We start from the raw sequence: 22,742 nt of genomic DNA on the forward strand, positions 1-22,742 counted from the left end.
CAACTGTAAAATGGGGGTTAGGATTGTGAGCCCCACGTGGGACAACCTGATCACCTTGTATCCCCCCCAGTGCTTAGAACAGTGCTTCGCACATAGCAAGCACTTAACAAATGCCATTATTATTATTATTATTATGTACATAGCTGTGATTTATTTATTTAGATAATGTCTATCTCCCCTCTAGACTGTTTACTCGCGGTCAAGGAGCTCCGTGTATTGTACTCACCCAAGTGCTTAATACAGTGCTCTGCACACAGTGAGCGCTCAATCAATAATAATAATGATGGCATTTATTAAGCGCTTATTATGTGCAAAGCACTGTTCTAAGCGCTGGGGAGGTTAGAGTGTGATGGGTTGGTTGATTGATTAATTGATTGGAGTATGACTAGGCTGGGCCCTAGGATTTCAGTCTGGGTGGGCTCTTCTCTGTGCTCATCTTCTTCTTTCGGGGGCGGGCAACCCTGGTATTTATTTATTTATTTATTTTACTTGTACATATCTATTCTATTTATTTTATTTTGTTAGTATGTTTGGTTTTGTTCTCTGTCTCCCCCTTTTAGACTGTGAGCCCACCGTTGGGTAGGGACTGTCTCTATATGTTGCCAATTTGTACTTCCCAAGCGCTTAGTACAGTGCTCTGCACATAGTAAGCGCTCAATAAATACGATTGATGATGATGATGATGATAATAATAATGGCATTTATTAAGCGCTTACTATGTGCAAAGCACAGTTCTAAGCGCTGATGTGTGTGATTGATTCAGAAGCTACTTCAGAGTGAACACTGACTTGAATTTTATGTCCCCAGATACATCTTATTTGATGGGGATGTGGATGCTCTTTGGGTAGAAAATATGAATTCTGTGATGGATGACAACAAATTGTTGACGTTGGCAAATGGCGAACGCATCCGACTTCAAACGCACTGTGCTTTATTATTTGAGGTAGGTAACTATTAAAGCATTCCATGCACCTTATCTGGAGCAAAATTTGTGAGCGCATCTGGTTAGAAGTGGCATCTGCACTTTGGCAGGTGATGATGTTGGTGATGGCATTTGTTAAGCGCTTAATTGTGTGCAGAGCATTGTTCTAAGCGCTGGGGAGGATACAGGGTAATCAGGTTGTCCCACGTGGGGCTCACAGTCTTAATCCCCATTTTACAGTTGAGGGAATTGAGGCCCAGAGAAGTTAAGTGACTGGCCCAAGGTCACACAGCTGATAAGTGTGACTTCTAGACTGGGAGCCCGTTGTTGGGTAGGGACCATCTCTATATGTTGCCAGCTTGTACTTCCCAAGCGCTTAGTCCAGTGCTCTGCATACAGGAAGTGCTCAATAAATACGACTGAATGAATGAAAGTGGCGGAGGCGGGATTAGAACCCACGACATTGGACTCCCAAGTCCGGGCTCTTTCCACTAAGTCACGCTTCTTCTACTGAGCATTGAGCATGCAGTAAATAAGATCATCATCATCATCATCAATCGTATTTATTGAGCGCTTACTATGTGCAGAGCACTGTACTAAGCACTTGGGAAGTACAAATTGGCAACATCTAGAGACAGTCCCTAACCAACAGTGGGCTCACAGTCTAAAAGGGGGAGACAGAGAACAAACCAAACATACTAACAAAATAAAATAAATAGAATAGATATGTACAAATAAAATAAATAAATAAATAGAGTAATAAATATGTACAACCATATATACATATATACAGGTGCTGTGAGGAAGGGAAGGAGGTAAGATGGGGGGGATGGAGAGGGGGACGAGGGGGAGAGGAAGGAAGGGGCTCAGTCTGGGAAGGCCTCCTGGAGGAGGTGAGCTCTCAGCAGGGCCTTGAAGGGAGGAAGAGAGCTAGCTTGGCGGGTGGGCAGAGGGAGGGCATTCCAGGCCCGGGGGATGACGTGGGCCGGGGGTCGATGGCGGGACAGGCGAGAGCGAGGTACAGTGAGGAAATTAGTGGTGGAGGAGCGGAGGGTGCGGGCTGGGCAGTAGAAGGAGAGAAGGGAGGTGAGGTAGGAGGGGGCGGGGTGATGGAGAGCCTTGAAGCCCAGGGTGAGGAGTTTCTGCTTGATGCGCAGATTGATCGGTAGCCATTGGAGGTTTTTGAGGAGAGGAGTAATATGTCCAGAGCGTTTCTGGACAAAGATAATCCGGGCAGCAGCATGAAGTATGGAGTATGGATTGAAGTGGAGAGAGACACGAGGATGGGAGATCAGAGAGAAGGCTGATGCAGTAAATACGATTGATTGATTGATTGATTGATTACCGATGGGGGAAGTAATAGAAAATAACCAGCCTGATCCAGTGGATAGAGCACGGGTCTGGGCTTCAAAAGGTCATGGGTTCTAATGCCAGCTCCGCCGCTTTCATTCAATCGTATTGATTGAGCGCTTACTGTGTGCAGAGCACTGTACTAAGCACTTGGGAAGTACAAGTTGGCAACATATAGAGACGGTCCCTACCCAACAGCAGGCTCACAGTCTAGAAGGGGGAGATGGAGAACAAAACAAAACATATTAACAAAATGAAAGAAATGGAATAGTCTATAAACTTGTCTTCTGTGTGACCTTGGGCAAGTCGCTTCACTTCTCTGGGCCTCAGATACCTCATCTGTAAAATGGGGATTGAGACCGTGAGCCCCACATGGGACAAGGACTGTGTCCAACCCAATTTGCTTGTATCTACCCCAGCGCTTAGTACAGTGCCTGGCACATGGTAAGCACTTAACAAATACCAGAATTATTATTAATAATAATAATGATAGCATTTATTAAGCGCTTACTACGTGCAAAGCACTGTTCTAAGCGCTGGAGAGGTTGCAAGGTGATCAGGTTGTCCCACATGGGGCTCACAGTCTTCATCCCCATTTTGCAGATGAGGTAACTGAGGCACAGAAAAGTTGTTTCTGGCCCAAAGTCTCACAGCCGACAATTGGCGGAGCCAGGATTTGAACCCATGGCCTCCGACTCCAAAGCCCGGGCTCTTTCCACTGAGCCACGCTGCTTCTATTATTAGTAGTAGTATTACTTTTATATATATGTAAAGTGCCATGAAGCTTTTGAAGTCGTGTTTAGGGGGGATGGAAGGGCTGAAATGGCAGTTGGGGGATATAAAGAAGGGATGCCTGGTCACTTGTTCTTGATCAATCAATCAATCAATCAATCGTATTTATTGAGCGCTTACTGTGTGCAGAGCACTGTACTAAGCACTTGGGAAGTACAAGTTGGCAACATACAGAGACAGTCCCTACCCAACAGTGGGCTCACAGTCTAAAAGGCGGAGACAGAGAACAGAACCAAACATACTAACAAAATAAAATAAATAGAATAGATATGTACAAGTAAAATAAATAAATAAATAACTAGAGTAATAAATATGTACAAACATATATACATATATACAGGTGTGTGTTGTGTCTGTCTTGATGTGTTTGTATCTAATTCTATTTATGTATATTGATGCCTGTTCACTTGTTTTGATGTCTGTCTCCCCCCTTCTAGACTGTAAGCCCAGTGTGGGCAGGGATTGTCTCTCTCTTTATTGCTGAATTGTACTTTCCCGGCGCTTAGTACAGGGCTCTGCACACAGTAAGCACTCAATAAATACGATCGAATGAATGAGATTAGAGATTACCTGGGGAAGGCCTCCTGAAGGAAATGCGATTTCAGGAGCACTCTGAAGATGGAGAGCGCTTTGGTCTGTCAGCTTTGAAAGAGGAGGTCATGAGGGCAGCTATGCATAGAGAAAGGCAGTGAGTAGGTTAGTGGGAGAGAAATCAAGACTGAAAACTAGGAAAACTGTAGTGGAAGAAGAGGGATAAGTAAGAGGGAAGCAGCGTGGCTCAGTGGAAAGAGCCCGGGCTTTGGAGTCAGAGGTCATGGGTTCAAATCCCCGCTCTGCCAATTGTCAGCTGTGTGACTTTGGGCAAGTCACCTCTCTGGGCCTAAGTTACCTCATCTGGAAAATGGGAATTAAGACTGTGAAGCCCCCCGTGGGACAACCTGATCACCTTGTAACCTCCCCAGCGCTTAGAACAGTGCTTTGCACGTAGTAAGCGCTTAATAAATGCCATTATTATGATTATTATTATAAGTTGGAGGGAGAGAACTGATCAATCGCTTTAGAACCGAGCTCCTGGACCAACATGTTGGCCGCCTGGCTGGAGAGGAAGGGTTGGATTTTGGAAATGTTGTGGAGAAAAATTGAATAAGGGGTTGGAAAGAGGAGGAGACATCAGAAGGTTGTGGGCTTGAGAGGATCATCATCATCATCATCAATCGTATTTATTGAGCGCTTACTATGTGCAGAGCACTGTACTAAGCACTTGGGAAGTACAAATTGGCAACATATAGAGACAGTCCCTACCCAACAGTGGGCTCACAGTCTAAAAGGGGGAGACAGAGAACAAAACCAAACATACTAACAAAATAAAATAAATAGAATAGATATGTACAAATAAAATAAATAGAGTAAAAAATATGTACAAACATATATACATATATACAGGTGCTGTGGGGAAGGGAAGGAGGTAAGATGGGGGGATGGAGAGGGGGATGAAGGGGAGAGGAAGGAAGGGGCTCAGTCTGGGAAGGCCTCCTGGAGGAGGTGAGCTCTCAGCAGGGCCTTGATGATGAATGGAGGATGGTGGCGTGGTGAACTGTGATGGGAAAGTGAAGTAGAAGAGAGGATTTGAGAGGGAAGAAGAGCTCGGTTTTAGACACGATAAGTTTGAGGGGCAGGCGAGATATCTACTTCAATCAATCAATCAATCGTATTTATTGAGCGCTTACTGTGTGCAGAGCACTGTACCAAGCGCTTGGGAAGGACAAGTTGGCAACAGATAGAGACAGTCCCTACCCAACAGTGGGCTCACAGTCTAGAAGTACTTGGAGGTATAGTGGAGACAGGAGAGGCCAGCTGAAACTATGAGGACAGACGTAGCTTGAGAAGAAGAGATCCAGAGCTGAGCCTTAAGGGATACTAACAGTGAGGGAGTTGGAGGTCGAAGAAGAGCTGGCGATAGAGATTGCGAAGGATCGAGTAAGAGGAGAAGCAGGAGAGAACTATCCGGGTCAGAAAAATGAAGTTTATAGAGTGAGCCCGTTGTTGGGTAGGGATTGTCCCAGACTGAGCCCCCTTTTTCCTCTCTTCCTCCCCATCCCCCCTGCCCTCCCTCCTTCCCCTCCCCACAGCACCTGTATAGATGTCTGTGCAGATTTATTGCTCTATTTATTTTACCTGTACATATTGACTATTCTATTTATTTTATTAATGACGTGTGTATAGCTATAATTCTATTTATTCTGATGGTATTGACACCCATCTACTTGTTTTGTTTTGTTCATTCATTCATTCAGTCGTATTTGTTGAGCGCTTACTGTGTGCAGAGCACTGGACTAAGCGCTTGGAAGTCCAAGTTGGCAACCTCTAGAGACGGTCCCTACCCAACAGTGGGCTCACAGTCTAGAAGGGATCAGTGGAAAGAGCCCGTGCTTTGGGGTCAGAAGTCATGGGTTCAAATCCCGGCTCCGCCAACTGTCAGCCGTGTGACTTTGGGCAAGTCACTTCACTTCTCTGTGCCTCAGTTCCCTCACCTGCAAAATGGGGATTAAGACTGTGAGCCCCCTGTGGGACAACCTGATCACCTTGTAACCTCCCCAGCGCTTAGAACAGTGCTTTGCACATAGTAAGCGCTTAATAAATGCCATTATTATTATTATTATTAGAAGGGGGAGACAGACAACCAAACAAAACATATTAACAAAATAAAATAAATAGAATAAATATGTACAAATAAAATAAATAGAGTAATAAATCTGTACAAACGAATATACATATCATCATCATCAATCGTATTTATTGAGCGCTTACTGTGTGCAGAGCAATGTACTAAGCGCTTGGTAAGTACACAGGTGCTGTGGGGAGAGGAAGGAGGTAAGGCGGGGGGTATGGGGAGGGGGAAGAGGGGGAGAGGAAGGAGGGGGCTCAGTCTGGGAAGGCCTCCTGGAGGAGGTGAGCTCTCAACAGGGCTTTGAAGGGAGGAAGAGAGGTAGCTGTGAGCTAGACTGTTGGGTAGGGACTGTCTCTATATGTGGCCAACTTGTACTTTCCAAGCGCTTAGTACAGTGCTCTGCATACAGTAAGCGCTCAATAAATACGATTGAATGAATGAATGAATGAATTGTCTCTATCTGTTGCCGAACTGTGCTTTCCAAGTGCTTAGTACAGTGCTCTGCACACAGTCAGCACTCAATAAATGTGATGGAATGAATGAATGAATAGTGTTTTCACAAGAAGGGAGTGGTCCAAAAATCTGTCTTAATTTAGGAAGCTTCTCATCAAGGCTCAGCTCATCGTGAGCACCGACTGTGTGTATCAACTCCTTTGTATTGTACTCTAGGGAAGCAGCGTGGCTCAGTGGAAAGAGTACGGGCTTTGGAGTCGGAGGTCATCGGTTCAAATCCCGGCTCTGCCCCTTGTCAGCTGTGTGACCTTGGGCAAGTCACTTAACTTCTCTGTGCCTCAGTTACCTCATATGGAAAATGGGGATTAAAACTGTGAGCTCCACGTGGGACAACTTGATCACCTCGTAAACTCCCCAGCGCTTAGAATGGTGCTTTGCACATATTAAATGCTTAATAAATGCCATCATCATCATTATTATTATTATTACTCTTCAAAGCCCTTAGTACAGTGCTGTGTACTCCGTAAGCACTAAATAAATACCACTGATGAAGACTTTGACTTTCTGTTTTTAAGTCACTCCTCATTCTTTAGATGTGGGAAGTAACTGAATTCTTTTTGTTCTTATTCTTGGGTACCTTCAAATTGATATTATGCAGATATCTTTGTTTATACAGTGTGCCTCTGTCGATTGAACTTGAGTTCTGTCAAAAAAGTGCAGAAAGGTTATATATGGAAATCAGAGCCGTGGTAATGTCCATCATGTAGTTGTGACATGTTTGTCCTGGGCTGCTTATGATTATTCTCATCAGTTTATTACTATTAATAAGATTTGTGAAGTGCTTGCAATGTGCTGGGCTGCAGTGCTTTATTTATTTATATTAATATCTGTTTCCCCCACTAGACTGTAAGCTCCTTGTGGGCAGGGAACATGTCTTAGAACAGTGCTTTGCACATAGTAAGTGCTTAATAAATGCCATCATCATTATTATTATTATGTCTACCAACTCTGATTGTACTCTCCCAAATGTTTAGAACAGTTTTCTGAACAGAGTAAATGCTGAATAAATGCCATTGATTAATCTGTTAATGACATAAAATGCTCTTAAAACCCATCCTTAAGCTTCAGGGGATTCTCAGTCTAAATGGAAGAGCACAGGCAACTAGAAAATAAGAAGGTAATCAGAACAAGAAGAAAACTGGCTAAAATTCAAAAGTAAAAATTGATCAGAGTAAAAATGTATGAAAATCAAAAAAGGAACCCTCATCGGGTACATACTGATTATGATTATGGTACTTGTTAAATGCCTATGATGGCATTTTACTGAGCCCTGGGGTAGATACAGGGTAATCAGGATGGACACAGTCCATGCTCCATGTAGGATTCACAGTCTAAGTAGGGGGAGTTGAAGTTAATCTCCCCTTTACGGATGAAAGAATTAAGGCACAGAGAAGTTAAGTTGTATGCCCGAAGACACACAGCAGACAAGTGGCAGAACTGGGATTAGAATTTAGTCCCTATGGCTCCCAGGCCTGTGTTCTTTCCACTGAGCCCTGTCGCTTGGACTATTAGAAGCAACAATCACCCATCACCCTGGGTGAGCGACTGCTTCCCCAAGTGGGAAGGCAGGATATTTTGTAGGATGAGGATTCGAGATACAGAATATAATTTTTTAAAGGCCAAATAAGGATAGATTTGGTTTTCCTCTCTTCAAGGTTGGCGATTTACAGTATGCCTCACCCGCAACGGTGTCCCGATGTGGAATGGTTTTCGTGGACCCTAAAAACCTAAAATACAGGCCGTTCTGGAGTAAATGGATTAACCGGAGATCAAACAAGGTACAAATGATTTATTAAATAAAGATGAAAACAATTGATCTGAATTGAGTGTCATATTGTTCACCTAGGTTACCAAGGGATTGGGTGGGTTTCCATAATAATAATAATAATAATAATAATAATGATGGTATTTGTTAAGCACTTATTGTGAGCCCACTGTTGGGTAGGGACTGTCTCTATATGTTGCCAATTTGTACTTCCCAAGCGCTTAGTACAGTGATCTGCACACAGTAAGCACTCAATAAATACGATTGATGATGATGATGTGCCAAGCACTATTCTAAGCGCTGAGGGGATACAAGGCGATCAGGTTGTCCCACGTGGGGTTCACATTCTTAATCCCCATTTTACAGATGAGGTGATTGAGGCACAGAGAAGTGAAGTGGCTTGGCCGAAGTCACACAGCTGACAAGCGGGGGAGCCGGAATTAGAACCCATGACCTCTGACTCCCCAGGCCTGGGCTCTTTCCACTGAGCCACGCTGCTTCTCTCAGTTGCCCCTACGGTCCTGTCAGAATTGTTATAATTATGGTAGGAGAATACTCGTGGAGGGATTGCGCATTTATGTGCAGGTATTGTGCGGGTGCCTACTTCATGACAGTGATGATGCTCACTTATAATGTTTCATTAGAAACATTAGATGAGCAGTGTGGCTCAGTGGAAAGAGCCCAGGCTTGGGAATCAGAGGTCATGGGTTCTAATCCCGGCTCCGCCACTCGTCTGCTGTGTGACCTTGGGCAAGTCACTTCTCTGGGCCTCAGTTCCCTCATCTGTAAAATGGGGATTAAGACTGTGAGCCCCACGTGGGACAGCCTGATCACCTTGTATCCCCCCAGCGCTTAGAACAGTGCTTTGCACATTGTAAGTGCTCAACAAATACCATCATTATTATTAGTAGCCTCAACCAGGAGAGGGGCCAGCGTTGTTCTGAAGGGACCTTTATATGAGTCAAAAGCAAGGTCCCAGGAGGGACCATTTTATAATTTCACGTCAGGTGTGGCTGATAATGTATGGACTGATGTTGTTTTTTTTTTTTGTCTACTATACCTTCAGCAAGAACAAACGGAGTTAAACCTCCTGTTTGATAAATATGTTCCTTCCTGTATCGAAATGATTATAGATGGGATGGTGGACGGCAGACAGGTTGAAAAACTGAAGACTATCGTTCCTCAGACAGATCTAAACATGGTAAGAAACGATCATTATTTTTAACAAGTAGCGTCCTAAGTGTTCCCCTGAAGACTTTAGTCCCATTTCCAACTCTCACGTTAAATTGGGAACTTTACTGGAGTTTTAATAGCATTTTATTATTTTTATGCCATGTGTCTTAGTAGTGTATATATTTGCCCTTTCAGATAAAGCCCTTGCCCTTTGAGAAGCAGCGTGGCTCAGTGGAAAGAGCCCGGGCTTTGGAGTCAGAGGTCATGGGTTCGAATCCCGACTCCGCCACACGTCTGCTGTGTGACCTTGGGCAAGTCACTTAAATTCTCTTAATTCTCTTAAATGATGTTGCCAACTTGTACTTCCCAAGCGCTTAGTACAGTGCTCTGCACACAGTAAGTGCTCAATAAATACGATTGATTGATTGATTGAGTGAGTCTCTGAGCCTCAGTTACCTCATCTGTAAAATGGGGATTAAGACTGTGAGCCCCAAGTAGGACAACTTGATCACCTTGTATCCCCCCCAGCACTTAGGACAGTGCTCTGCACATAGTAAGTGCTTAACAAATGCCATCATTATTATTATTATTATTATAAATACTCAGAAGAGTGGAAGAAAACTTAAAGGGTCATGTGGTTTCTCCTTCTACCTTTGTTCAGAGTTACACCTAAGCAATTTATCTTAGCATTAAATTCCTATCTTTTATAAAAGAGGAAAGAGGGAGACTCTAGTAATTAGAGATTGGCTATCTAAATAGTGGTTTCTAAAAAGACATTTGAAAAATTATTGAATCACAACAATATTACTAACAGTGTCTTAAATTGAATGCTTGGAGTGTCATCTCCCCTGTTAAAGTGTAAACTCTTTGTGGACAGGGAATCTGTCTTGTGTTTCTATAGTACTTTTCCAATACTGTGACTACCAATGCTACTACTACTACTAATGATGATGATGGTATTTGTTAAGCACTTACTATGTGCCAAGCACTGTTCTAAGCGCTGGGGTAGATGAAAGGTAATCAGGTTGTCCCACGGGGCGTTCACAGTCTTCATCCCCATTTTACAGATGAGGTAACTGAGGCCCAGAGAAGTGAAGTGACTTGCCCAAGGTCACACAACAGACAAGTGGCAGAGCCAGGATTAGAACCCACGACCTCAGACTCCCAAGCCTGGGCTCTTTCCGCTGAGCCACACTGCTTCTCAACTGCTTCTACTAGAAAATACATGTTTGAGGAAAGAATGAAGGAATTGCTGTTGTTAATAATAATAATAATAATAATGATGGCATTTATTAAACACTTACCATGTGCAAAGCACTATACTAAGCGCTGGGGAGATTACAAGGAGATCAGGTTGTCCCACGGGGGGCTCACAGTCTTAATCCCCGTTTTACAGATGAGGGAACTGAGGCCCAGAGAAATTAAGTGACTTGCCCAAAGTCACACAGCTAACAATTGTCGGAGCCGGAATTCGAACCCATGACCTCTGACTTCAAAGCCCGGGCTCTTTCCACTGAGCCATGCCGCTTCTGTTGAAAGCAGAAAAGGTTAGGGGATGCCTTAATAACTATCTTCAAATATAGGAAAGGTTTTTTATGGGTTTTATGTTGTGCTCTATCCACCAAACAACAAGAGAAAAGGGCATTAAATTGAATGGGATTTTGGCTGGAGATAGGAACTTCTTGACTTTAATGGGTCAACTGGGTTCTGTCTCCCAACTCTGTTGTACTGTACTCTCCAAACGCTTAGTATAATTCTCTGCACACAGTAAGCACTCAATAAATACCATTGATTGATTAATTGATTTATTGGGTGTTGGTAGGGAGACTCTGAGAAGGCAGAATAAAGGAAGAGGAGGACAGGAGATGGGAAAAGGAGAAGAGAGAGGGAGTAGGAGAAAATGAGGGGAGAAAGAGTTGGGGGGAAGGGGAAAAGAGGAAAAAGGAGCAGGGAAAATGGAGGGGGGAGAGGCATAGGGAGAGGGAGAAAAGAGGGAAAGAAAAAGGAGGGGAAAGAGGGAAAAAAGGAGTTTAGGAAGGCAAAAATGTGCTTACTATCTGCTGCTGCAAAGACTCTCCCAATGCCCCTCACCACCTTCCCCCCAAACACACACACACGCACACCACTGCAGCTGCCATCATACCGAGTGGCAGGGAGTGATGTGATGGCAGATAAGAAATCAGTTACTTCTACTTGTCAAAATGCCAAGAGATTACCTCCCTAAGAAGCTAAAGAGATCTCCGCGGCCAAGGCAGGAGGCTAGACCGTGTCAGTGCAAATGTTGGCTTGGGCCTAGAATTCATCCCCAAGTGTGGTGTTGGATTGTCACCTTCTGTGCTCCAGGTGACCCAGTTGACCACGATGCTGGATGCATTTCTTGAGGTGGAAACAGAAGACCCTGATATCTTGGAGGCCTATTTTCTGGAGGCCCTTTATTGTTCTTTGGGGGCTACCCTGCTTGAGGATGGGAGAATTAAATTTGATGAGTATATAAAGAGCATTGCCTCAATGTCTACTGCTAATGATGATCATGTTTGGGCCAAACCCGGACAACTTCCAGGTAAGAGACTCTACTTCCCTATTCTTCTTCTAATTCTTCGTTTTTTCCAAAGATAAATTTATTTTACTTAATATTGTCTTCTGAATGGATTTACCAACTTGCCTGGTTGTAGGGAGATGAAGATTTAATAATGCTTAAGGCAGATGAGGCTGTTCTTAAATGAAAATTCAGAGTTCCAGAGAAGTCATAAAGAAAGCAAGACAATCCCCTTGGTTCTTTCTGCTTCAGGGAAATCTTTGGTTCCTTTAACTTCTTTCATAATTATTTAGACTTTTTGTAAGCCATTTGGCCTTTCCTCTTTCACCTCACTGATTTTATTGTGTTTTTTTCCCTTTTTTGTTCAAAGCTCTGCAGTGCCCCTCATTCACCCACCTGCCTTCACATGTACTGTCTCCTGTTTTCACCCAGGGTACAGATCAGGGTGTTGTGTGGCAGAGAGGAAACACTTTGAGTAAATAGATGTGTTAAGGTGGTTTTCCATTCCTCTCTTGAAATGAGTCCATCAGAGGGACACTTGACACTGGGGATATTTTTTTAAAAGATTTCATCTACTATGCTTAAAAACAGTGGCCGTAACCAGGCCTGGGGTGGCCGTTTTGGAAGGCCACCTTCCTCTCAATGGTTCCTCCATCCATGTCCCAGGTGTGGCCATGATGGTGGGATGAATTATGAGAAGCAGCGTGGCTCAGTGGAAAGAGCCCGGGCTTTGGAGTCAGAAGTCATGGGTTCAAATCCAGCTCCTTCAACTGTCAGCAGTGTGACTTTGGGCAAGTCACTTCACTTCTCTGTGCCTCAGTTACCTCATCTGTAAAATGGGGATTAAAACTGTGAGCCCCCCCCCCCGCCCCCAGGACAACCTGATCACCTTGTAACCTCCCCAGCACTTAGAACAGTGCTTTGCACATAGTAAGTGCTTAACAAATACCATCATCATTATTATTATTATGAATTAGCTATTAGCATCGCTCACCTCTTACTGATATTTTACTCTGCCATGTTTTCGGCCATACTACATGCCTTTCTGAGTTTTACTGGGGCTTTCTCTTTAAAACATGAAGAAATTAGAGGGCAGTAATAATAATAATGGCATTTATTAAGTGCTTATGATGTGCAAAGCACTGTACTAAGTGCTGGGGAGGTTACAAGGTGATCAGGTTGTTCCATGGGGGGGCTCACAGTCTTAATCCCCATTTTACAGATGCGGTAACTGAGGCCCAGAGAAGTGAAGTGACTTGCCCAAAGTCACACAGCTGACAATTGGTGGAGCCGGGATTTGAACCCGTGACCTCTGACTCCAAAGCCCGAGCTCTTTCCACTGCGCCACACTGCTTCTCTTACTGTGGAGAGTCACTCGGGCTGTGTGAAACCACTGATTTCACCTTTAGGTGATACATTTTATTACAGAAACTCAGACTTGGATGTCTCTAGAGGGACTTCATTTTAGTCGAGTTCTAAAACTCCCTTCGTATTTCAGCTTTTTATAACCTCCATTTCCTAAAGTAACGAAAGCTCCTTATTTGCTGCAGGTCAACTTCCAACACTTTATGAGTTTCATTTTGATCCCAGGCAGAAGAAGTGGATACCATGGAACAAGTTGGTTCCCCAGTACATTCATAAGCTTGAAGAGAAATTTATTCACATCTTGGGTAAGGGAGATCCAAATTAAGTTTAAGGAAATATAGTTCTGGAGCTTAATGACTAAAGGTAGAAAAATAATGTGAGCTTCATGTCTGTTTCTGCTTCCTAAAAATCTGACGGAGGGTTAAAAGTGAGTAGTGGTGCATTGAAACTTTGCAAAGATGAAGACTGCTCAGGATTTGTGGTTGGGTGAACACTAGGCTCTATTGGCCAAGTTTATTACTATTAACTTAAAGTAACTCTGACAAACAGATAATCGGATCCCAAGCCCTACCAGTTGCATGGCCATTTACGGCCTTTTTAGTGACTGCTAGTCCCTTGTGTTGCTTCTGTAAATAAAAACTGTCTAGGCAGTGAAACTTTGTTAAGAAATGATAATTCTTATTATCAGGCCCCCTGTTCCTCCCCCTGCTCCATCTCTCACCCCCAACGACCTGGCCTCCTACTTCCTTAGTAAAATTAACACAATCAGGTCTGAGCTCCCCAAAGTCACCCCTCCCCCTTCTCCATCCCCCCTGCTCTCAACCCTCTCCGCTACTCTCCCATCCTTCCCAGCAGTATCTTCAGATGAGATCTCCTCCCTCCTCTCAAGTGCCACCCCCTCCACCTGTGTTTTGGACCCCACTCCCTCTCATCTTATGAAAACTCTCGCCCCTTCCCTCCTCCCCTCCTTACCTTCCATCTTCAACCGCTCACTCTCCACTGGTTCCTTCCCCTCTGCCTTCAAACGTTGCCACGTCTCCCCTATCCAAAAACACCCCCCTTTCTTGACCCCACTTCCCCTTCTAGTTATCACCCTATCTCCCTCCTACCCTTCCTTTCCAAAATCCTAGAACGAGTCATCTACACTCGCTGCCTCGAATTCCTCAACTCCAACTCTCTCCTAGATCCCCTCCAATCTGGCTTCCGTCCCCTCCACTCCACCAAAACTGCCCTTTTTAAAACTCGCCTATGACCTCCTTCTTACCCTATCCAATGGCTCCTACTCTATCCTAATCCTTCTTAGCCTCTCAGCTGTCTTCTCGACACTGTGGACCACCCCCTTCTCCTCAACACGCTATCCAACCTTGGCTTCACAGACTCCGTTCTCTGCCGGCTCTCCTCTTATCTCTCCGGCCGCTCATTCTCAGTCTCCTTCGCGGGCTCCTCCTCCCCCTCCCCCTCCCATCCCCTTACTGTAGGGGTTCCTCAAGGGTCAGTTCTTGGTCCCCTTCTGTTCTCCATCTAGACTTACTCCCTTGGTGAACTCATTCACTCCTACGGCTTCAACTATCATCTCTATGCTGATGACACCCAAATCTACCTCTCCACTCCTGTTCTCTCTCCCTCCCTCCAGGCTCGTATCTCCTCCTGCCTTCACGACATCTCCATCTGGATGTCCGCCCTCCATCTAAAACTCAACATGTCCAAGACTGAGCTCCTTATCTTCCCTCCCAAACCCTGTCCTCTCCCCAACTTTCCCGTCACTGTGGATGGCACTACCATGCTTGCCATCTCACAAGCCCGCAAACTTGGCATCATCCTTGACTCCGCTCTCTCGTTCACCCCACACATCCAATCCATCACCAAAATCTGCCGGTCCAACCTCCGCAACATCTCCAAGATCTGCCCTTTCCTCTCTGTCCATACTGCTACCTTGCTGATTCAATCTCTCATTTTATCACGACTGGATTACTGCATCAGCCTCCTCTCTGATCTCCCATCCTTCTGTCTCTCCCCACTTCAGTCTATACTTCACGCTGCTGCCTGGATCATCTTTGTGCAGAAACACTCTGGGCATGTTACTCCCCTCCTTAAAAATCTCCAGTGGCTGCCTGTCAACCTACGCATCAAGCAAAAACTCCTCACTGTCGGCTTCAAGGCTGTCCACCCCCTCGCCCTCTCCTACCTCACCTCCCTTCTTTCCTTCTACAGCCCAGCCTGCACCCTCTGCTTCTCTGCCGCTAACCTCCTCGCTGTACCTCGTTCTCGCCTGTCCCACCGTCGACCCCTGACCCACATCCTACCTCTGGCCTGGAATTCCCTCCCTCTGCACATCCGCCAAACTAGCTCTCTTCCTCCCTTCAGAGCCCTACTGAGAGCTCACCTCCTCCAGGAGGCCTTCCCATACTGAGCCCCCCCCTTTTTCCTCTCCTCCTCCTCCTCCCCTCCCCATCGCCCCTCCCCCCTTCCCCTCTGCACAACACTTGTATATATTTGTACATATTTACTATATTTATTTTATTAATGATGTGTATATAGCTGTAATTCTATTTATTCCAATGGTATTGACACCTGTCTATTTGTTTTGTTTTGTTGTCTGGCTCCCCCTTCTAGACTGTGAGTCTGTTGTTGGGTAGGGGCTGGCTCTATATGTTGTCAATTTGTACTTCCCAAGCACTTAGTAATAATAATAATAATGATGATGGCATTTGTTAAGCACTTACTATGTGCAAAGCACTGTTCTAAGCACTGGGGGCCGGGGGAGAGAGAACGAGGGAAAGAAAAAGTCAAGGCTAATAGGTTGTGGGCTTGAGAGATGAGGAGGATGGTGGGGTCAAACTGTGATGGGAAATTAGGAAGAGAAGTGCACACAGTAAGTACTCAGTAAATATGAATGATTAATTGATTCGGGTGGGAAGATGAGGCCTTCAGTTTTGGACATGTTGAGCCTAAGGCCCTCGCAGGACTTCCAGGTAGAGTTGTCTTGGAGGACAGAAGAGATGCAATATATTACTTGATGACTTAGTTAACTGCTTAGGGCTGGACAAGCTCAAAGTCTCTTCCAGAGCTATGATTCTATTCATTCATTCACTCATTCAATTGTATTTATTGAGTGTTTACTATGTGCAGAGCACTGTACTAAGCGCTTGGGAAGTACAAGTTGGCAACATATAGAGATGGTCCCTACCCAACAACGGGCTCACAGTCTAGAAATAATAATGTGCCTGGCACATAGTAAGTACTTGACAAATACCACAATCATTATTATTATTGTTATTATTATTATTATTATTATTATTATTATTAGGAAAGTAACAGTCCTGGTTCTCAAAAACAAAATCAGGTCCTCTAACCTGTATATCAAAAGATGGGGAATACATTTATTTTTAGACAGGTATAAATAGCAAGGACTAGACCAATAAAATCTCTGAAAAAAGGATTTGGGAAGTACAACTCAAGAAGCGGTGTGGTCTAAAATGGGAAGAGCACAGGCACATTTATTAAGCGCTTACTATGTGCAAAGCACTGTTCTAAGCGCTGGGGAGGTTACAAGGTGATCAGGTTGTCCCACGGGGGGCTCACAGTCAATCCCCATTTTACAGATGAGATAACTGAGGCCCAGAGAAGTTAAGTGACTTGCCCAAAGTCACACACCTGACAGTTGGCGGAGTCAGGATTTGAACCCTTGACCACTGACTCTAAAGTCTGTGCCCTTTCCACTGAGCCACGCTGCTATAATTCCATTTTTTTCAATGTTTCTGAGTAAGATATTATGAAACTCAAGGTTGTGAGATGCTTACTGAGCACTTAGTGCAGTGCTCTGCCCACTGTAGGTACTCAATATATGCAATTGCTTGACTTACTATCTTACATTTAAATTAAACTGCCGCTCTTATGCCGTTCTTACATTTTCTTCATTTGCAATTTATTTATTTATTTATTCATTTTTTAGTTCCAACAGTGGACACTACCCGAACCTCCTGGTTACTGGAACAAATGACCAAAATCAAACAACCCGTAGTTCTGGTTGGTGAATCTGGCACTTCAAAGACAGCAACTACCCAGAACTTCTTGAAAAGTCTCAATCAAGATACTAATGTAAAACTTCGCGCTTCACCATTCAGCAGCTTTTGTGCTTTTAGTTTTCTCGTTCAGTCTTTTCCTCCTCAGTCTCTTTGTCTAAGCCGTTCCCTATCTCTGGAACTTTTTGTCCCCTCTACTCCTCCATTCCACCTTCCTTCAGGCCTTTAAAAAACCAATTCAACATCCTTATCCTCTAAGAACTCTTCCCCGATAAACATAGATCTACCTACCCACTATGCTTTCTAATTAAACCCCATGGCATGGCTATGTACATTTTTTTGTGTGGTATTTGTTAAGCATTACTATGTGCCAGGCACTGTACTAAGTGCTGGGGTAGATACAAGTTTGTCAGGTCGGACACAGTCCGTGTCCCACATGGGGCTCACAGTCTTAATCTCCATTCTCTTGTATTACGCCGTCGAGTCATCTCCGACCCATAGCGATGCCTCGGGCACATCTCTACTGGAACGCCCCGCCTCCACCTGCAGTTATTCTGGTAGCATATCCATAGAGTTTTCCTGGTAAAAATAAGGAAGTGGTTTTCCATTGCCATTGCACAGTAAACTTGAGTCTCCGCCCTTGACTCTCTCCCGTTCCTCTGATGCCCAGCACAGGTGACTTTTGACTTGTAGATGGCCTTCCACTTGCTAGCCACTGCCCAAGCTAGGAATAGAATGGACATGCCTCTGTTTGACTCTTCTTCCCATAGTCAAGACTGGGAGAGTTTGGAAAATCTCCAGGTGCGACCCTGAGAGGAGAATCCCTTTTTTACATATGAGGCAACTGAGGCACAGAGCAGTTAAGTTGCTTTCCCAGAGTCACACAGTAGACAAGTGGTGGAGTTAGGATTTAAACCCAGGTCCTCTGACTTCTAAACCCGTGGTCTTTCCTCTAGGTCATGATACTTCACGCTTTTAAAGTATTTTGTAGTTTTAGTATCCAGTGAGCGAAGAAATGTTTCCACTTGTTTTGAATTTACCAACCCTCCAGCTTCCGTGGATACCACCAGTTTCTGTTGTTGAGAAATTTGGTAAACCATTTCCTTGTTCACCCTGCCCAAAGCTGTCATGATTTTATAAACTTCAGTCAAGTCCCATCATCGACTTATTGTTCCCTAGAGGAATTACTTTGCCCTGGCTTAAAATCAAGCTCAGTTGCCATTTTCCAGGCCATTAAATCAGTTTTGTGAGTCTTCCTGGAGTTTCTGCCTGTATTCCTAGTATTCTACCACTACTTGGAAAAGTTAATTGTTATCTGCCAACTTTGCGATTTCACTGCACACTCCCTCTTTCAGATTTTGGTCCTACTATGACTCACTTTCCCCATGTGAGACAGGGATGGTGACTGACGTAATTAACTAGTACCTACCTCAGTGCTTAGAACAGTGCTTGACACATAGTAAGCACTTAAGAAACGTCATTTAAAGAAACAAATAAGGGATGATAAACAAAACTGAACCTGGGACAGATTCCTGAGAGATCCCATTATTTCTGTTTCTCCATCCTGAAAAATGGTCATTTTCCTCTATCCCCTACAAGCCAACTTGCACTTCCCAAGCGCTTAGTACAGTGCTCTGCACACAGTAAGCGCTCAATAAATACGATTGACTGATTGATTGATCCCTTATTTCCTATCTTTTAATAATAATAATGGCATTTATTAAGCGCTTACTATGTGCAAGGCACTGTTCTAAGCGCTGGGGAGGTTACAAGGTGATCAGGTTGTCCCAAGGGGGGCTCACAGTCTTAATCCCCATTTTACAGATGAGGGAACAGAGGCCCAGAGAAGTTAAGTGACTTGCCCAGAGTCACACAGCTGACAATTGGCGGAGCCGGGATTTGAATGCATGAGGTCTGACTCCAAAGCCCGGGCTCTTTCCACTGACCCACGCTGCTTCTCTAGCCAGTAAGAAAGAGAAAACATTCCCTTCTATCGTGTGATTACTTAGCTTTTTTTTTTTTTTTTTGCCTTTTACTTCAGATTGTGTTGGTTGTCAACTTCTCCTCCCGTACCACTTCCCTGGATATTCAGAGAAACCTAGAAGCAAATGTAGAGAAACGAACCAAGGACACGTTCGGGCCACCTATGGGGAAACGTCTCCTAGTCTTCATGGATGATATGAACATGCCGAAGGTAGGGACTGGGCATGGGTGGGAAAGTGGGAAAGCAAGGCTTTTGACCTTGGCTTCTTCCTTGTGCCTTCAAATCCCCGAGGCAAAAATCATGAAAGTGCTCCATTGGTTGAATGTCTTATGTTGCCAACTTGTACTTCCCAAGCGCTTAGTACAGTGCTCTGCACACAGTAAGCGCTCAATAAATACGATTGAATGAGGAAGAGGAGGGGAAGGAAGTGTGGGAGGAAGGGAAGAGGCAATCAAGCGATCAGTGGCATATACTGAGACTTCCTGCTTTTGTGCCGAGCTCTGTACTAACTACTTACAGAGAAGCAGCGTGGCTCAGTGGAAGGAGCCCGGGCTTGGGAGTCAGAGGTCATGGGTTCGAATCCTGGCTCCAGCACTTGACAGCCGTGTGACTTTGGGCAAGTCACGTCACTTCTCTGGGCCTCAGTTCCCTTATCTGTAAAGTGGGGATGAAGACTGTGAGCCCCACGTGGGACAACCTGATCACCTTGTTATCCCCCCCAGTGCTTAGAACAGTGCTTGGCACATAGTGAGCGCTTAACAAATACTATTATTATTATTATTATTATTATTATCATTATTATTATTACTGGAAGGACTTGTGATTCCTTATCTCCAAGAAACATAGAATCATGGCTCAGAAGATGCTCAAGAGACCAGATGGATTGTAAACTTAAATGATCCGGGACAGATGTATTTCAGGAATGGGGACTCCACTACCGTCCCTATTGCCTTTCCAGTGATTAGCCAAGAACTCCCTTCTCTTTTTTTTCTGGTGTCTCTTAAGCACTTACTATGTGCCAAGCACTGCGCTAAGTGCTACAGTAATTACAAAGTCCTCAGGTTGGATACAGTCCCTGTCCCACATGGGCCTCAAAGTCTAAGGAGGAGGGAGAACAGGTCTTGAAGCCCCATTTTACAGTTGAAGAAACCAAGGAACAGAGAAGTTAAGTGACTTGCTCAAGATCACACAGCAGACAAATGGCAGAGCTGGGATGAGAACACTGATCCTCTGGCTTTCAGGCCTGTACTTTATCCACTAGCCCACGCTGCTTCCCTTCTCACCTGTCTGTCAATCAATCAATAGTATTTTTTGAGCACTTACTGTGTGCAGAGCACTGTACGAAATGATTGGGAGAGTACAACAGCAGCGTGGCTCGGTGGAAAGAGCCCAGGCTTTGGAGTCAGAGGTCAGGGGTTCAAATCCCAGCTCTGCCAACTGTCAGCTGTGTGACTTTGGGCAAGTCACTTAACTTCTCTGGGCCTCAGTTACCTCATCTGTAAAATGGGGATTAAGACTGTGAGCCCCCTGTGGGACAACCTGATCACCTTGTAACCTCGCAGCTCTTAGAGCAGTGCTTTGCACATAGTAAGTGCTTAATAAATGCCATAAAAAAAAACACAATAATATGACAGACACATTCCCTGCCCGCAATGAGTCTACGGTATAGAGGGGGAGACAAACATTAATATAAATGTATAAATTTGGGACATATATGTAAGGGCTGTGGGGGTGGTGAATTAATGGAGCAAGTCAGCACATAATAACAGTAATAAGAATAATGATGGTATTTGTTAAGTGTTTACTATGTGCAAAGCACTGTTGTAAGCACTGGAGAGGTTACAAGGTGATCAAGTTGTCCCATGGGGGGCTCACAGTCTTAATCCCTGTTTTACAGATGAGATAACTGAGGCCCAGAGAAGTGAATTGACTTGCCCAAAGTCACACAGCTGACAAGTGGCGGAGCCGGGATTTGAACCCATGACCTCTGACTCCAAAGCCCAGGCTCTTTCCACTGAGCCGCGCTGCTTTTCAAAAAACCTCATTGTCTAGCTTGATTTTTGGCTGGGGAACGATGATGATGATGATGGTGATGGTATTTGTTAAGCGCTTACTATGTGCGAAGCACTGTTTTAAGCACTGGGGGGGGATACAAGGTGATCAGGTTGTCCCACGTGGGGCTCACAGTCTTAACCCCCATTTTCCAGATGAGGTAACTGAGGCACAGAGAAGTTAAGTGGCTTCTCAGTCACACAGCTGACAAGTGGTGGAGTCAGAATTCGAACCCATGACCTGACTCCCAAGCCCCTGCTCTTTCCACTGAGCCATGCTGCACATCACAGAAGGGAGTGGGAGAAAGGGAAATGAGGGCTTAGTCAGGGAAGATCTCTTGGAGGAGATGGGCCCTCAGGGAGACTTTGAAATGGGGAACAGTAATTGTCTGTAAGAGATGAAGAGAGAGGGCGGTCCAGGCCAGAGGCAGGACTTGCGTGAGAGGTCGGCAGTGAGAGAGACGAGATCGAGGTACAGTGAGTAAGATGGCATTAGAGGAGTGACGTGCGGGATGGGCTGTATCAATCAATCAATCAATCAATCAATCAATCAATCGTATTTATTGAGCGCTTACTGTGTGCAGAGCACTGTACTAAGTGCGTGGGAAGTAGGAGGAGAGCAGCAAGGTAAAGTAGGAGGGGCCAAGGTGGTAAGGCATTTCTCTTGGATGTGGAGGTGGCTGGGCTGCCAATGGACCAAACATTTATAGAAAAATGATTCAGGCAGCAAAGTGAGGTATGGAACAGGACAGGGGCGAGACAGGAGGCAGGGAGGTCAGAAAGGAGGTTGATACAGTAATCAAGGTGGGATAGGATAAGCTCCTGGATTAACGTGGTAGCAGTTTGGATGGAGAAGGAAGGGCAGATTTTCACGAAGTGGTGAAGGTTGAACACATTTAGTGACAGATTGAATGTGTGGGTTGAATGAGAGAGAGGAGTCAAACATAGCACCAAGGTTAAGGGCTTGTGAGACAGGAAGGGGGCAAGTCTGGGGACGGTAGTGGAGTCCCCATTCCTGAAATACACCTGTCCCGGATCATTTAAGTTTACAATCCATCTGGTCTCTTGAGCATCTTCTGAGTTATGATTCTGTGTTTCTTGGAGTTAAGGAATCACAAGTCCTTCTTGTAATAATAATAATAATGGCATTTGTTAAGCGCTTACTATGTGCCAAGCACTGTTCTAAGCACTGGGGGGGATAACAAGGTCATCAGGTTGTCCCACGTGGGGCTCAAAGTCTTCATCTCCACTTTACGGATGAGGGAACTGAGGCCCAGAGAAGTGACGTGACTTGCCCAAAGTATGACAGTCACTGCTGTCTATAGTGATGGGAAGAGGGGGACAGGGTTTGGGTGGGAAGAGAAGCAGCGTGGCTCAGTGGAAAAGAGCCTGGGCTTTGGAGTCAGAGGTCACGGGTTCAAACCCCGGCTCCGCCAATTGTCAGCTGTGTGACTTTGGGCGATTCACTTAACTTCTTTGAGCCTCAGTTCCCTCATCTGTAAAATGGGGATTAAGACTGTGAGCCCCACATGGGACAACCTGCTCACTCCCCAGTGCTTAGAACAGTGCTTTGCACATGGTAAGCGCTTAATAAATGCCAT

At 44.8% G+C, this 22,742-nt stretch overlaps 1 protein-coding gene across 2 annotated transcripts in view; it reads left to right on the forward strand.

Annotated features, from left to right (window-relative positions):
- Nucleotides 1-22,742, forward strand: part of DNAH10 (dynein axonemal heavy chain 10) — a 185,923-nt gene that overhangs the window by 91,664 nt on the left and 71,517 nt on the right. For both annotated transcript variants that reach the window (XM_038762289.1, XM_038762288.1), the window contains 7 exons: nucleotides 808-943; nucleotides 7,901-8,023; nucleotides 9,077-9,211; nucleotides 11,527-11,743; nucleotides 13,270-13,389; nucleotides 17,037-17,182; nucleotides 19,148-19,300. In XM_038762289.1, the coding sequence (XP_038618217.1) occupies nucleotides 808-943; nucleotides 7,901-8,023; nucleotides 9,077-9,211; nucleotides 11,527-11,743; nucleotides 13,270-13,389; nucleotides 17,037-17,182; nucleotides 19,148-19,300 (1,030 nt within the window). The remainder of the gene's footprint in view (nucleotides 1-807; nucleotides 944-7,900; nucleotides 8,024-9,076; nucleotides 9,212-11,526; nucleotides 11,744-13,269; nucleotides 13,390-17,036; nucleotides 17,183-19,147; nucleotides 19,301-22,742) is intronic.

The sequence above is a fragment of the Tachyglossus aculeatus genome, chromosome 21, assembly GCF_015852505.1.
Source record: "Tachyglossus aculeatus isolate mTacAcu1 chromosome 21, mTacAcu1.pri, whole genome shotgun sequence".
Taxonomy (NCBI): Eukaryota; Metazoa; Chordata; class Mammalia; order Monotremata; family Tachyglossidae; genus Tachyglossus; species Tachyglossus aculeatus.